General features: G+C 47.4%; 1 protein-coding gene across 1 annotated transcript in view; it reads right to left on the bottom strand.

Moving 5' to 3' along the window:
* Positions 1–10,392: 10,392 nt before the first annotated feature.
* LOC136372806 (sodium channel protein type 8 subunit alpha-like) overlaps positions 10,393–16,096 on the bottom strand; it is a 56,157-nt gene continuing 50,453 nt past the window's right edge. The window contains 8 exon segments of the mRNA XM_066337620.1: positions 10,393–10,477; positions 10,480–10,587; positions 10,590–10,801; positions 10,803–11,577; positions 13,179–13,449; positions 15,107–15,153; positions 15,156–15,210; positions 15,907–16,041. Coding sequence (XP_066193717.1) covers positions 10,431–10,477; positions 10,480–10,587; positions 10,590–10,801; positions 10,803–11,577; positions 13,179–13,449; positions 15,107–15,153; positions 15,156–15,210; positions 15,907–16,041 — 1,650 coding nt within the window. The 3' untranslated portion in view covers positions 10,393–10,430.

The raw sequence follows: 16,096 nt of genomic DNA, 5'->3' as shown, positions 1-16,096 counted from the left end.
GCAGCTCCAGGAGGTGCTGGAGGGTGAAACGAGACCCAGTAAAGCTCCAAGTGGAGGGGTTGATATCCCAGAGTGGAGTCTGAGCGTTCTGTTGGGGTGAGGTGAGCACCAGCCGCCACCAGCAGCAGCTGGAGATGTCCCCAGCTTGTCACCGAGTCCCCCTTGGTGGGGACAGAGCTCCCTCAGATGTGTGTCCTCACTGCCAGGGCTCCTCAGTGCCCAGAGGAGCCAAAACTTCCCCAATTCCAGGTGAAAAAAGAGCACAGGAGCGGGGTTCTCTGCTGCCTGAGCCAGCACCTGGGGCTAATCCCTGATGGCTGAGGGGTTAATTAAGAAACCCGTGTAATTATGACCGCCAAGAGTTGAGCGAACTGATCATCCAAAAGACACGTGTCACTTCAAGACCCTTTTATTTCCTAGCTGCTCAAGCATTTCGTAGCTGCTGTGGTTGAGAGCTTTGTTTTAAAATCTTTAAAAAACTTAAAATCAAATCTTTAAAATCCAGTTCAGGGCTCGAGTCCCAACCTGGGTTTTATTTGGATGGACGTTCTGCCAACAAACCCAGATGTTTCTGCATCAAAATGACGTAAAAGTCCCATCCACAGCGTGGGTTTGCAGGGATTGGGGACAGGAGCAGGGTGGTGGTGGCAGGAAATGTCCCCTGAAGTTCCCTTTGACCTCTCTGAAGCAGAATTCGCCAGGATGAGGGTCGGGGTGGGATTTGTGTGGTGCCTCGGGGGGGTTCAAAGCCATGACCCCCTCCCCACCACCCAAAAAATCCCTGGATTCTCTTTCAGGGCAGGGGCTGGGGTTGGACACCCACATTTTAGAGGAACCCCGGGTTGTAAAGGCATCACTGGGGTCCTGTCCCACCCCAGGGGACATCCCAGGGGACATCCCTGAGTCTTGTCCTGCTCCATGGGACATCCCTGGAGTCCTGTCCCTGTCCTGTCCCATCCCAGGGGACATCCCTGGAGTCCTGTCCCGCCCCAGGGGACATCCTGGTGTTCTGTCCCACCCCAAGGGACATCACTGGGGTCTTGTCTCATCCCAGGGGACATCCCTGGAGTCCTGTCCTGTCCTGTTCCACCCCAAGGGACATCACTGGAGTCCTGTCCCACCCCAGGGGACATCTCCAGGGGACATCCCTGGTGTCCTGTCCTGTCCTGTCCCACCCCAGGGGACATCCCTGGAGTCCTGTCCTGCCCCAGGGGACATCCCCAGGGGACATCCCTGGAGTCCTGTCCTGCCCCAGGGGACATCCCTGTGGTCTTGTCCCATCCCGGGGTCATCCCTGGTGTCCTGTCCTGTCCTGTCCCACCCCAAGGGACATCACTGGGGTCTTGTCCCATCCCAGGGGACATCCCTGGAGTCCTGTCCCCCGCCAGGGGACATCTCTGGAGTCCTGTCCTGTCCTGTTCCACCCAGGGGACATCACTGGAGTCCTGTCCCATCCCAAGGGACATCACTGTGGTCTTGTCCCACCCGGGGGTCATCACTGGAGTCCTGCCCTGTCCTGTCCCACCCCAAGGGACATCCCTGGAGTCCTGTCCTGCCCCAGGGGACACCCCTGGTGTCCTGTCCCACCCCAGGGACATCCCCAGGGGACATCCCTGGTGTCCTGTCCTGTCCTGCCCCAGGGGTCATGACCTGTCCAAAACGAATCTTTGGGGCACCAGGGAGAGTGACAGAAGCAGGGCAGCCGGGAGAGAAGTCGTTAAAACAAGATGGACATAACCTCTTTATTGCAAATTCCAAAGTAAAAAGATGTACACAGTACAAAGGAACTCCAAAAAAAAAACCAAAAACCAAAAAATAAGTTCAGCCATGGAACTCCCTTCCTCGGAGCCTTCCTCCACCCTCCTCCTCCTCCTCCTCCTCCTCCTCCTCTCAGGTGAAAGAAAACACGAGAGAGAACAAACCAGGGGTGGAAAAGGGGAGCAAACCCCATTTTGCTCAGAGGGAAGAATTTGCTCTTTCACAGCAGCATTTTTATTTTTATTTTTTTTTGTCAGCCCCTCCTGGGTGCCACACCCACACCTGCACACACCTGAGGTGTAAAGCCTCACCAGAGCCCCGCGAGGTGGGGAACGAGGGAGGTGTGGAGACGGGGAGAACTGGGAATCCTCCGGCCCTGCGCCCAGTTCAACCAGTTCAACCAGTGGGTGTGACGCTGGGGAGGCGCAGGAGGGCACAGCCACGCTCTGGGTGTGCTTAAAACCGGCCTCAGCCCAGCAGCAAAACTGACATTTGTGTTAAATGAACTCGGGACCGTTTATTTAACAAAGGGAGCGGAACTCAGAGTTACGTTTTTTCTATGTAAAATAATTCCAAACTCGAAACTCAGAGTACGTTTTTCTACTTAAAATGATTCCAAAACTCGAAACTCAGAGTTACGTTTTTTCTACACAAAATAATTCCAAAACTCGAAACTCAGAGTTATGTTTTCCTACGCAAAATAATTCCAAAACTCGAAACTCAGAGTTACGTTTTTCCTACCCAAAATAATTCCAAAACTCGAAACTCAAAGTTACGTTTTCCTACACAGAATAATTCCAAAACTCGAAACTCAGGTTTTTTCTACCTAAAATAATTCCAAAACTCGAAACTCAGAGTTATGTTTTCCTACCTAAAATAATCCCAAACTCAGAGTTATGTTTCCCTACATAAAATAATTCCAAACCTCGAAATTCAGAGTTACGTTTTTTCTACACAAAACAATTCCAAAACTCGAAACTCAGAGTTACGTTTTTCTACGTAAAATAATTCCAAACCTCGAAACTCAGAGTTACGTTTTTTCCATGTAAAATAATTCCAAAACTCGAAACTCAGAGTTACGTTTCCCTACACAAAATAATTCCAAAACTCAGAGTTACATTTTCCTACGTAAAATAATTCCAAACTCGAAACTCAGAATTACATCTTTCCTACAAAAAATAATTCCAAAACTTGAAACTCAGGTTTTTTCTACCTAAAATAATTCCAAACCTCGAAATACAGAGTTACGTTTTTCCTACGCAAATAATTCCAAAACTCGAAACTCAGAAGCCCCGGTGACCCCATCCCTGTCACCCCAGGGTGACCCTGTCCCTGTCACCCCAGTGACCCTGTCCCTGTCACCCCAGTGACCCTGTCACCCCAGTGACCCCAGCTGAGGAGGGAAGCTCGGAACAGGGGTGGGAGGCCCAGTGTGTCAGCACCGGGAGCACTGGGAGCACTGGGAGCACTGGGAGCACTGGGAGCACTGGGAGCACTGGGAGGCAGCAGGAGCCCCCAGAGCAGCCCTGCACGGGGGGAAGGACACGGGGTTTATGGGGTTAGAGGATGAGGGGTCAGAGGTGAGGGGTCAGAGGTGAGGGGTCAGAGGAAAAAGGGGCTATAGGAAAAGGGGCTATAGGATAAAGGGGTTAAAGTGAGGGGTCAGAGGTGAGGGGTCAGAGGTGAGTCAGAGGATGAAGGGTTATAGGATGAAGGGGTATAGGATGAGGGACTATAGGATGAGGGGTTAGAGGTGAGGGGTCAGAGGTGAGGGTTAGGAAAAGGGGTTATAGGAAAGGGCTATAGGATAAGGGGTTAGAGGTGAGGGGTCAGAGGATGAAGGGTTTTAGGATGAAGGGGTATAGGATGAGGGACTATAGGATGGGGGTTACAGGTGAGGGGTTACAGGGGAGGGGTTACAGGTGAGGGGTTACAGGATGAAGGGTTATAGGATGAGGGGTCAGAGGTGAGGGGTCAGAAGTGAGAGGTTATAGGATGAGGGGCCATAGGATGCGAGGTTACAGGTGAGGGGTTACAGGTGAGGGGTTATAGGATGAGGGGCCATAGGATAAGGGGTTATAGGATGAGAGGTTATAGGTGAAGAGTTATAGGATGAGGGGTTATGGGATGAGGGGTTATAGAATCAGGGGTTACAGGTGAGGGTTACAGGTGAGAGAGGTTATATGATGTAGGGTTATAGGATGAGGGGTCAGAGGTGAGAGGTTACAGGTGAGAGGTTATAGGATGGGAGGTTATAGGATGAAGGGCTATAGGATGAGGGATATAGGATGAAGAGTTATGGGATGAGGGGTTATAGAATCAGGGGTCAGATGTGAGGGATTACAGATGAGGGGTTATAGGATGAAGGTTATAGGATGAGGGGTCAGAGGTGAGAGGTTATAGGTGAGGGGTTACAGGATGAGGGGTTACAGGTGAGGGGTTATAGGATGAAGGGCTATAGGATGAAGGTAGGATGAGGGGTTATAGGAAGAAGGATTACAGGTGGGGGGTTATAGGATGAAGGGCTATGGGATGAGGGGTCAGAGGTGAGAGGTTATAGGATGAGGGTCTATAGGATGGGAGGTTACAGGTGAGGGGTTATAGGATGAAGGGCTATAGGATGAAGGTAGGATGAGGGGTTATAGGAGAAGGATTACAGGTGGGGGGTTATAGGATGAAGGGCTATGGGATGAGGGGTCAGAGGTGAGAGGTTATAGGATGAGGGTCTATAGGATGGGAGGTTACAGGTGAGGGGTTATAGGATGAAGAGTTACAGAATAACAGGATACAGGTGAGGGACTAGGGATGAAGGGTGACAGGATGAGGGATTACAGGTGAGGGGTCAGAGGTGAGGGGTTACAGGATGAGAGGTTATAGGATGGGAGGTTACAGGTGAGGGGTTATAGGATGAAGGGTTATAGGATGAGGGGTCAGAGGTGAGAGGTTATGGGATGAGGGGTTACAGGTGGGGGTTACAGGTGAGGGGTTACAGGTGAGGGTCTCTAGGATGAGGGCCTATAGGGTGAGGGGCTGCAGGGTGAGGGGCTCCAGGGTGAGCAGTTACAGGTTGAGCCATCACAGAACAACGTCCCCCCTGCCAGAGCGATCCAGCACGGAGCATCCTCACCTGGGGCCCTCACCTGCCTGGGGCCCTCACCTGCTGAGGCCCTCACCTGCCTGGGGTTGTCACCTGCCTGAGGGTCCCCACCTGCCTGAGGTCCTCACCTGCCTGGGATTGTCACCTGCCTGAGGGTCCTCACCTCCTGAGGTCCTCTTCTCCTGAGGTCCTCACCTGCCGGGGTCCTCACCTGCCCGGGTTGTCACCTGCCTGAGGGTCCTCACCTCCTGATGTCCTTTTCTCTGAGGTTCTCACCTGCCTGGGGTTGTCACCTGCTGAGGGTCCCACTTCCTGAGGTCCTCACTGCCTGAGGTCCCCACCTGCCTGAAATCCTCACCTGCTGAGGGTCCTCATCTCCTGAGGGTCCTCATCTCCTGAGGGTCCTCACCTCCTGAGATCCTCACCTGCCTGGGATTGTCACCTGTCTAGGGTCCTCACCTGCCTGGGGTCCTCACCTGTCCCAGCACAGAGACCCTGAGCAGCCACCACCGACCCCACAAACCCCAGCACACCTGACACACCTAAAACCCCCAAAACCTTCCAGCAGCTCCTCATCAAACCCTAAAAAAACTCCTTGGACACCAAAACAACCTTCCCTCGGACAGCGGAAAGGGTTAATTTATTTTTTCTTTTCTTTTTTTAATTTCTTTTTTAATTTTTAATTTAATTTTAATGACCATAAGCCTTTTTTGGCTTATGGTCATTACCTGCGTTGCAATTTCTAACACGCTGATCTTCACTAATGAGCTTTTACAGCTTGAACAAATCATTGTTTGGTATATTTTTTTTTTAAAATTATTTTTTTTTGCAGCAGAAAAATCGTTCAGACTCAGGTGTGGCCTCTACAGAACATCACGGGGTTACCTGAATTATTTTTTACATTTGGTTTTTTTGTTTTTGGTTTTTTTTGACATTGGTTTCTATATTTTAAGAAAAAAAAAAAAAAAGGTGAAGAGGGAAGTGAATAAAGGAGTGGCGTTTCATTAACGTGACTTTGGGAGTCACAAAATTCACCCCAAAAAGGAGGATTTTAGAGGTTAGGGGAGGGAAGGGAACTACCTGATGTGGCTGTGAAATTTTGGCTACACTTTTCTACCACCAGCCCCAGAACTCTGCCCCAAACCCCAAATCTAGAGCAGGAATTCCCTGTCTGACCTCCAAATTCGGCTTCGTCCCAAATTCTGACGATTTGACCCACAAATTTCCCCCAAATTTCGCTTCTTGGCCCAAATCCTGAGGTTTTTGACCCAAAAATTTCCCTCAAATTTGGTTTCTTGTCCCAAATTCTGCAGCTTTTCACCCAAAAGTTTCCTCCAAATTTGGCTTCTTGGCCCAAATTCTGCGGCTTTCACCCAAAAATTTCCCCCAAATTTGGCTTCTTGGCCCAAATCCTGAGGATTTTCTCCCAAAAATTTCCCCCAAATTGGCTTCTTGGCCCAAATTCTGACGATTTGACCCAAAAATTTCCCCCAAATTTGGCTTCTTAGCCCAAATTCTGCAGCTTTTCACCCAAAAAACTTGGCTTCACCCAGTGGAGACCCCGCTGCTCCCCAAGGAGGAAACCAAGGAGAAAAAAACCCCAAAAACCAACAAAACAACTCCCCAAAACTCTTTTTTTTTCCTTTTTGTGAGCACAAGAACAAACTCCAGCCTCAACCTCCTCCCTCCCTCCCTGCTGCTGCCTCTCACGCTGATAAAACAACAAAAAAATAAAATTAAAAAAAAAAAAAAAATATAACAGAGTTCGAAGGACTTTTATTATATTATTATTATTATATATTATTATATTATTATTAATTATTTTAAAATCATTGAGCAGCTTCATGAGTTGCCAGCCTTGGAGAACAATTATGAAGTTCAGCCAAATCTTGCATAGAAGTGGTCGATTATTGCACCTTGGAACCCCCAAAAACCCAGACACTTATTTATTGCAAAAGCCACTTGCAATAAAGCTTTTGTTAAAATCCATTTCGAGGGAGGGGGGATCAGGTTTTTGTTTGGGATTTTTTTTTCTTCTTGTTGTTTTTTTTTTAATTTGAGGGGACATTTCCTGGCTATCTAAAATCAAAGAGAACAGAAGAAAAAATCTTAAAAAAATAAAAATAACCATGGACAATGGCAGAAGCCAGAAGCCATTCTATAATTTTTTTTTTTTTTTTTTTTTTTTTTTTTTTTTGGTAGTTCTTTGTATTTACAAAAAAAGGCATGCCAATAAAATAAAACGATATCTTACAGTATTTATAATATTCTCTTAAAAAGTTTCAACCACGCTTTTCATCTGGTTTTTTTTTTCCTTTTTTTTCCCTTTTTTTTGTGCTGTTTACAACGTAGCCTGTACATACACACATTTTTTTTTTTAATTGTTTGTTGGTTTCTTCTTAGTTTTTTTAATATTATATCCCATCCTGGAGCAACGGGTTTGGGGTGGATTTTTTGGGTGATTTCCTGTCTTTTTTCTGAGTTTATGGGATGCTGCAAACTGAGATTCGTCCTCCCATCGAGTTTCTGGCGGCTTGGGGTTTGTTTTATTTGGGTTTTGGGTTTGGGGTTTGTTTTTCTCCTCCCGTTGGTTTGGGGAACTCTCAGTCCCGATGTCACCTCTGCAGTGACCTTTGGCTTCTGGGGCCACCTGAAGGGACACCGAGTGGGGCTGACCTGAGAACGGGCTGGGGACACCCCAGGACACCCCAGGGCACAGGTGGGACACCTCAGGGCACCTCAGAGCACATCTGGGACACCCCTAGGCACAGCTGGGACCCCAGGACAGCTGGAACACCTCAGGGCACAGGTGGGACATTCAGGGTACAGATGGGGACATCCTAGGACATCCCAGGACACTCCAGGACACAGCTGGGACACCTCAGAGCACATCTGGGGACACCCCAGGACACATCTGGGACACCCCAGGACACATCTGGGACACCCCCGGGCACAGCTGGGGACACCCCAGGGGACATCTGGGGACACGCCAGGGCACAGCTGGGACACTTCAGGGCACGGCTGGGACACTCAGGACACCCAGGACACTCCAGGGCACAGGTGGGACACCTCAGGGCACAGGTGGGGCACCCAGGGCACCTCAGAGCACATCTGGGACACCCTAGGCACAGGTGGGACCCCAGGGCACAGGTAGGACACTTCAGGGTACAGATGGGGACACTCAGGACACCCCAGGACATCCCTGGGCACAGGTGGGACACTCCAGGGCACATCTAGGGACACCCAGGACACTCCAGGGCACAGCTGGGGACATCTCAGGACACAACTGGGACACCCCAGGGCACAGCTGGGCACAGCTGGGACACCTCAGAGCACATCTGGGACACCTCAGGGCACCCCAGGACACATCTGGGACACCCCAGGGCACATCTGGACCCCAGGACACAGCTGGGACATCTCAGGACACCCAGAGCACATCTGGGGACACCCCAGGGCACATCTGGGGACACAGAGAACAGCTGGACGTGGCTCCTGACTCTCATTCTGCTGCGCTGAGGCCGCTCAGGGCCGGGAAACGGGGGGAGAAGGGGAAGGCCCCGAGCCCCTCCTGGGCTGCACCCCCAAAAACTCCCCTCCAGGCCCCCGAGGTCCAGCTGTGACCCCCCACCCAGAGCAGGAGCCGCAGGAGACCCCAAAAGTCAGCCCCCAACTCGCCTCCAACGCTCCCCCAAATTCCCACCAGCTGAGCTCAAACTGCTGCTTTTGCTCCCTTTTTTCTTTTTTAATTTTTTTTCCACCCTTCCTCCTTTTAAAACCATTTCTCTCTACACCAAAAGAAGCGTCTACGCTGCAGGACGGAGGCTGAACCAATAATTGATATTAAAGCTAAATATTGCAGGATACAACTGACCTCTGGGCTGGTTGAAGCCCTAGGATTTTGGATTTGCAGTGACATGGATAACAAGCCATTCCCAGATTTATCCTCTCCCCTTCGGTGAGGTCCAGAGCAGCATTTTTGGAATTTTGTCCTTTTTTGTTTTTTTTTTTACAGTGTGCCAAAAAAAAACCAAAACCCAAACCAAACCAAACCAAAAAAATATAATAAAAACACCTCCATGGCTGTATGGAAAAAAAAAAAAAAAGAAAGTTGCAAGTTGTTAAGCAGACACACACAAATCATTCACCTTGTTGGGTTCTGCTGGGGTTTTTATTTTCTTTTTTTGGTGAGTTTTAGAGGGTATTTCAGTTGGTTTTTTTTTTTGTTTGTTTGGGTTTGGTTTTTTTTTTTTTTGTTTCTCTGGCAGAACGGAAGATTCTCTACGAACTGGGACTGGCGGGCAGGAGCATCACTACGGTTTTATTTTTATTATTATCATTATTATTAATAATTTTTTTTTTTTCCTTTCTCTCTCCAAAGACAGTGTGCAGCAGATGCTCGAGAGTGGAGTGCCTCGAATTTATGGCTTTATCACACCTCCGTGGACAGGTGACTGCGTGTCTCCTGGTGGTTCCTCATGCAATGGTCCCTGGTCATGCCGTCATGCAAAATCGCTTCTTACGCGTGAACGAGCACTTTTGGATCGTTATTTTTATTGGTTTTTTTTTTTTTTTTTGTGGGGTGTTTTGTTTGGTGGAGGGTGAGGGATCAGCCCGAGCTGGCTCCAGGCTGAAGGAACCCGATTACCCCATCTCCCAAAACCAAGTGAAGCCCATGTTTAGAGAGGGAGAATGCAAATCATAAATCCAAAATAAACTATGGTAACTCGGTGGGCGCTTTGTTCCCTTTTCCCTTCTTTTTTTTTGTTGTTGTTGTTCTACTTGTTTTAACTATTTTTTCAAATTTTTTTTCTCTTTTTTTTTTTGGCTTTTTTGTTTGTTTTTTGCTGCTTAACTAAATGCAAATCTAGTTCTGCATGAACAAACCCATCGACATTGTGACTTCTGGGTTTTCTTCCGAGGATAATCAACAAAATGGGCAAATAAAATCCATTTGGGGCTGCTTTGGAAAATACACGAATCCCAGCAGCAGGATTTATTTTTTTTTCTCTCTGTGTGTGTGTGTGTTGATTTATTTCGCTTGTTTGTCCTAAGTTGCATTGACTGATGTGGAACATGCAGTATCCACCTGCCCAAACGATAGAAAATCCTTTTTTTTGTTGTTGTTGCTGTTGTAATTTTTTTTCTCCTTTTTTTTTGTGGTTTTTTTTTTCTGTGTGTTTAAATGTTAGTTTACAGGGTCCTTTAAACAAGTGGTAGGTCACTGCTTTAGATGCAACGCCGTCACACAGTAAGCAGACTATGTTTGGTATAAGATCTTCAGGTAAGTGTCTCCACTGCTGTTTCTGCACTGATATATCTCAGGAAGTTTGTAAACAATCTCTTTTTTTTGTTTTTGTTTTTATTCGTGGTATTATTATTATTATTTTATTTTAATTTTTTTTCCCGCTTGCAAATATTTGAATTCGTACAATTCTACTATTTTTTTTTTAATTTTTTTTTTTTGGCGATTATTATGATTTTTTTTCCTTTTTTTTTTTTGTTGTTTTTTTTTTTTTTCCTTTTGCCTGGGCGTGTCGTTTGTTTGTCTGTGTGTTTGCGTGTCTCTCTCTCTCTCTCAAGACTTGGCTCCCCTGGCGTCCTTTTGCCTCTTTGCCTTTTCCTCCTCCCTTCCTCCGCCCGCTGCTGTTTCTCCTTCTCGGGTTTGGTGACGCTGTCGTAGGAGGGCAGGGAGGCCGTGGACGGGGTTCCTCCTTCCTTTTTCTCCCTGTTGCTCCCCCGTTTTCCAGTTTGGTGGCCGCCGGCCTGCGGCTGACGAAGCCGCGCCGTGCCAAACGAGCCCTGTAAGCCCTCTGGATCACCACCGCCGAAACCTCCTCCTGTTTGCGCCTCAGCGTGGTGGTGATGGGCTCGTAAGACACTTTGGAAGGGTTGGAAGCCACGAACCTCTCCTCCATCTGCTGCCTCAGGATATCCAGCTCGCCGCTGGCCCAGCACGCGTTTGGTGAAGGCGAAGAGGATGTCCAAGCAGTGGATCCTGTCCCCGCTCACCATGGGCAGGTCCATGGCGATCAGCTCGATGGTGTTGGGTTTGGGGACGCGCAGAGGGTGCTCCAAGGCGTCGGCGAAGTCCGCCAGCTTGCTGTACTCGATGAACTGCGTGGCGTCGGGGTCGAACTTCTCCCAGATCTCGTAGAAAGTCTCGAAGTCGTCCTCGCTCAGAGGGTCGGCGCTCTCCTCCGTGGCCACGCTGAAGTTCTCCAGGATGATGGCGATGTACATGTTGACCACGATCAGGAAGGAGATGATGATGTAGCTGACGAAGAAGAAGATGCCCACCGAAGGGTTGCCGCAGTCGCCTTTGAAGCCGCTGCCGGGGTGCTCCTTGTCCAGGTCGCAGTCTGGCGGCCGGTTCAGGATGGGCAGCAGCAGCCCGTCCCACCCGGCAGACGTGGTGATCTGGAACAAGCAGATCATGCTGTTTCCAAACGTCTCGAAGTTGAACATGTCGTCTATGCCGGCCTCGTGCTTGACGTAGGCGAAGTTGGACATGCCGAAGATGGAGAAGATGAACATGACCAGGAAGAGCAGGAGGCCGATGTTGAACAAGGCGGGCAGGGACATCATTAAGGCAAAAAGCAGCGTGCGGATCCCTTTGGCCCCCTTGATCAACCGCAGGATGCGGCCGATGCGCGCCAGGCGGATGACTCGGAACAGCGTGGGGGACACGAAGTACTTCTCGATGATTTCGGCCAGGAACATCCCTAAAAAAGGAGAGTGGTGGGGAGTTCAACAGGGAAGTTTTGACAGGAGTGTCCTGGGTTGGAGTTTAGGATGGATTCTGTCACCATCTTCAGTTCATGGCCCATCAATGACTCACAGATAACTCCCTCCTGGGCGTTATCTCTCTTTAATGGGCCATCAAGGACTTAATTAATATATGACTCATCATCCCACTGTGAGATGCTCCGCCCAGGGGGAGGAGCCAAGCGTTCTCACCTGGATATAAACTGGGATTTGGGACAGCACAAGGGATTCCCAGAGGACCAGAGCTACCAGAACTTTCTACGGGATCACTGCTTCAGGAAGACCACCTCACCTGGACTGCTTCCATCACCCTGCTCAGTTGTATTCTGACTCTGTCATGCTTTTTCTTTTTATATTATTGCATTTATTTTATTATTTTTTTTTTTTCCTTTTCTTCTCATTAAATTGTATTTCTGACTTAGAGCCTCTCACTCGGTTTGTTTTCAAATCACAAGGAGTGAAAGTTTTTTACGGTTTTTACCATTAGAAATTAGAAAGAAATTAGAAATTTCATTAGAAACGGAAGCTGGTTTTGACACAGAAGAATAAAAGAAGCTCGAAGCTAGAAACTTCTCAAGTAACAGTTGCTGGACAACTCTAAAAAGCAAAGGTTGAGTCCAACTAAAAGGAGTTTTTTCAGCTGAAGCAAAGGCACGTTTGACCACAAAGAAAGAAAGAAAAAAAGATGTTTTACCGAGTAAAGAATTCCCAAACAAAGCAGGGGACACCACAGGTAAACAGACCTCTGACGCAGAATTCTGTGATTCTAGGCTCTTAACTCAATGCTCTGGCTCCCCAAAAATAGCTCTCCAAGGAGAGGGGAAGAGGTTCACAGCAGAATTGAGATCTGGATAACGATAAACGAGTTGATTCTTGGGGGTGTTTGCCCTCAGTGCCTGAAGGGAGCCAGGCCACAGACTGAAAAAAGTGCCAAAAGTGGTTAAAATAAACCTGATTTCAAGCAGCAGAAAAAACCAGGGCCGAGTTTTCAGGCTGCAAGACTCTTTGAAGGCTGGAGGTTTGTCAGCGTGCCCTGGGCCCTGCCAAGCCTCACTCTGAGTCATTTGTGAGCTTGTAATTTTGCAGAAAAAAAACCCAAAAAACCTGTCAGAGGAAACGTGGATTGAACATTCAAACAAACTGCAAAGAAGGTGGGAAACCCTGTGCTGCAGCAGGGAGCCCCAAAGGGCAGTTTTCAGGAGTTTACTGAGCATTAAAATATTCTGAGGTGAGTGAAATTTCAGTTTTTAACAAGAGCTGGCATGGTTTTACTCCACACAGCTGGAAACAGCTGGCAATGGATTTCTCCACACAGCTGGAAACAGCTGGAAGTGGATTACTGCACACAGCTGGAAACAGCTGGAAACAGCTGGAAACATCTGGAAAGGAAGGTCAGAACAGAGGGAAAAGGGCCAACAAGGCCGACAAATTCCACCAAGGCTCAAAGAGAACCTCCAGCTCCTGGCACCACACCCCCCTCAGAAACACCACCACGTTCCACCTCCAAACAACGCTGAAACTGCCCCCAAAGACCCCCGAGGGCGGTGTCCCCACTCACCCACGATGGACAGGATGACCACCACGAAGTCAAAGATGTTCCACCCGATGGTGAAGTAGTAGTGCCTCAGGGCGAACATCTTCAGCACGCACTCGCAGGTGAAGAAGATGACGAAGACGAAGTTGATCCAGTAGAGGATGTCCTCCATCTGCTTGCTCTGGGTGTCCGTCTCCACCATCATGGTCACCATGTTGAGGCAGATGAGCATCATGATGACGATGTCGAAGGCTTGCTGCGTGACGAAGTCGAAGACGGCTCCTTGGATGCGGTTCTGAGGGGACAAGGGACAAAGGTGGGCGCAGAAATCGTGGGAGGGTTTGGGTCGGAAAGGTCCTTAAAAGGTTCCCCATTCTCATGTAGAAGAATTATAAAAAAAACGGCCTGGTGAAAACCTAAATTAAATTAAATTAATAGCTGTCGTCTCTTCCGAGCGTAATTAAGAAATTTTCAAGTTTCTGTGTGAAAACAATCTCAGTATTAAAGGTCCCTTAACACAACAATCTGTTCTGGGGTTGAAAAAATAAGTGCATCTGTGTAAATAATAAGATTTGTTCCATGAGAAGCCACAGAGGAAAAAAATGTAAATGACCTGAATCTTGGCACCTACACACAGATCACCTTTGACCAAAAAAATAAAGTTGTAAGAAAACTCCACCAGCCAACAGGTGCTGCACATGAGTCTGTGAAAACTGTAAAATGAGTGATGTGAATAAAGTTTCATGAAGAAAATGAGTCTTGGCTGACTTATTACAATAAATAATTGTGATATACTCCCTGTGCAACTGGCTTTGGACACTTCCAGGGATGGGGCAGCCTGTTCCAGGGTCTCACCACCCTCACAGGGAGGAGATTCTGCCTAATTTACCATCAATCAACAAATTATTTCACCAGTATTAAAGGTCTCTTAACACAACAATCTGTTCTGGGGTTGAAAAATAAGTGCATCTGTGTAAACAATAAGATCTGTTCCATGAGAAGCCACAGAGGGAAAAAAATGTAAATGACCTGAATCTGGCACCTACACACATCACCTTCTGACCAAAAAAATAAAGTTGTAAGAAAACTCCACCAGCCAACAGGTGCTGCACATGAGTCTGTGAAAACTGTAAAATGAGTGATGTGAATAAAGTTTTCATGAAGAAAATAGAGTCTTGGCTGACTTATTAATAAATAATTGTGATATACTCCCTGTGCAACCTGGCTTTGGACACTTCCAGGGATGGGGCAGCCTGTTCCAGGGTCTCACCACCCTCACAGGGAGGAGATTCTGCCTAATTTACCATCAATCAACAAATTATTTCACCATGGTGGAAGAGCGACGTAGTTTTTTTCAGTATTGAGGAAAACTTTCAAGGCAAACCCTGTGCAGAAGCCACTCTGGTTAGGGCAGAGGCAGGAAAATGCAATTATTTATACCCCAACGTGCACCTTCTCCTCTTGGCCGAGCTTTTCCAGTCCCAGCTGGGGAAAGCAGCCAGATCCTGGCAGGATTCTGCAGGAGGATCCACCCTCTTTTTTGTGTCCTGGCAGCAGCACAGCCTCAGGAGCAGAATATTTCATCCATCCAGCTCAGGGACTCAACCCAAACCCCTTTTTGTCTTTCTGAGGGGATTCAAAACCCCTCAGAGAGCAGGGAAATGAGCTCAGCTCTCCATCAGTGAAGCCCCCAAGGTTGAGGAATTAACAAAAGTGCCAGGAGGTTCCCACTCCACACCTGGTGATTTTTTTTTTTGGGAGGGGATTATTTTCTCGATTTGGGCGATGAACTGATTAACACCCACCCCAATACAAAGTGTTTTAATTTTTAGCAGGTGACACCAGAGAAAATGGCAAGAGCAGGAGCCCAACTGAGTTAGAACAAAGTGATTTGGAGACAAAGCTCCTTGAAATCCTCTCCACGGGTTTGGAACTCACTCTGATGTACTCACCAGAGGTCGGGGAATGGGTTTTTGAGGCTTCTTTGAGCCCAGTTTTTCATGGCATTGTAGTACTTCTTCTGCTCCTCCGTCATGAAAATGTCTTGACCTCCAAAGTAAAGGGGCAAAAAAAGGAAAACTTGGTTACAATCAGCTCAGAAACCAGAAGGGGAAGGAGCAAACCCCAGCAGAGGAAGGAGGAGACCTGCAGGTCAGAAAGAGCCTGGTGGCAGCAATTTCACACAGCAATAACTCACACCTGGATGCGCTGATCTTTCTTTAAAAAATTACTTTTTTTTTTTCTTTAATTTTTTTCCTTTTCCTTTTTTTTTTTTTTTTTTTTTTTTTTTTTTTTTTTTCCTTTCTTTTTTTTCCTTTCCTGTTTCACTGCCTCCCTCCCCATCCCTCTCTCCCTCTGTGGTGAAAAGGTGTGAGGGCGTTTACAGGAGCTGCAGGATGCAAACCCTCAGCTTGATTTAAGGGAAAAAAAGCAGGATATGAGACAGAGACAGAGAGCAAGAAGAGATCTATATTTTAAACACCCCAATATTTTTATATATATTTTTAAAATACATTTTAAAAATTATTAATAATTAAAAAATATTTTTAAAAATGCACAGAAATATAGCCTAGGGAAAACAATCTGGCTGTAATTTAAATCAAACTTTGACGTGCAAGTTGAGCTCAGCCATCGCTGTGTTTCGCCCACAGCTCTAAAAAAAAGGGGGTTTGTGCCCCAAAATAATTTCATTTTGCAGAATAAAAACCCACCAGCCTGAAGAGCCAAGACTCAAGCATAAATATCAACTTATCTTTTTCTTCTGTTGGTTGAAGTTGTCGATGATGACGCCAATGAACAAGTTCAGGGTGAAAAAGGAACCGAAGATGAAGATAACAAAATAGATGTACATGTAAATGTTGTCCTCGTACTTGGGTTGCTCTTCTTGCTGAAGGGGACAAAAGGAAAGCAACAAATGACATTTGAAGACATCACACAAACAC

This window comes from Sylvia atricapilla, chromosome 29 (assembly GCF_009819655.1).
Source record: "Sylvia atricapilla isolate bSylAtr1 chromosome 29, bSylAtr1.pri, whole genome shotgun sequence".
NCBI lineage: Eukaryota > Metazoa > Chordata > Aves > Passeriformes > Sylviidae > Sylvia > Sylvia atricapilla.
The sequence above is the reverse complement of the archived record's forward strand: the minus strand, read 5'-3'. Positions and strand labels throughout refer to the sequence as shown.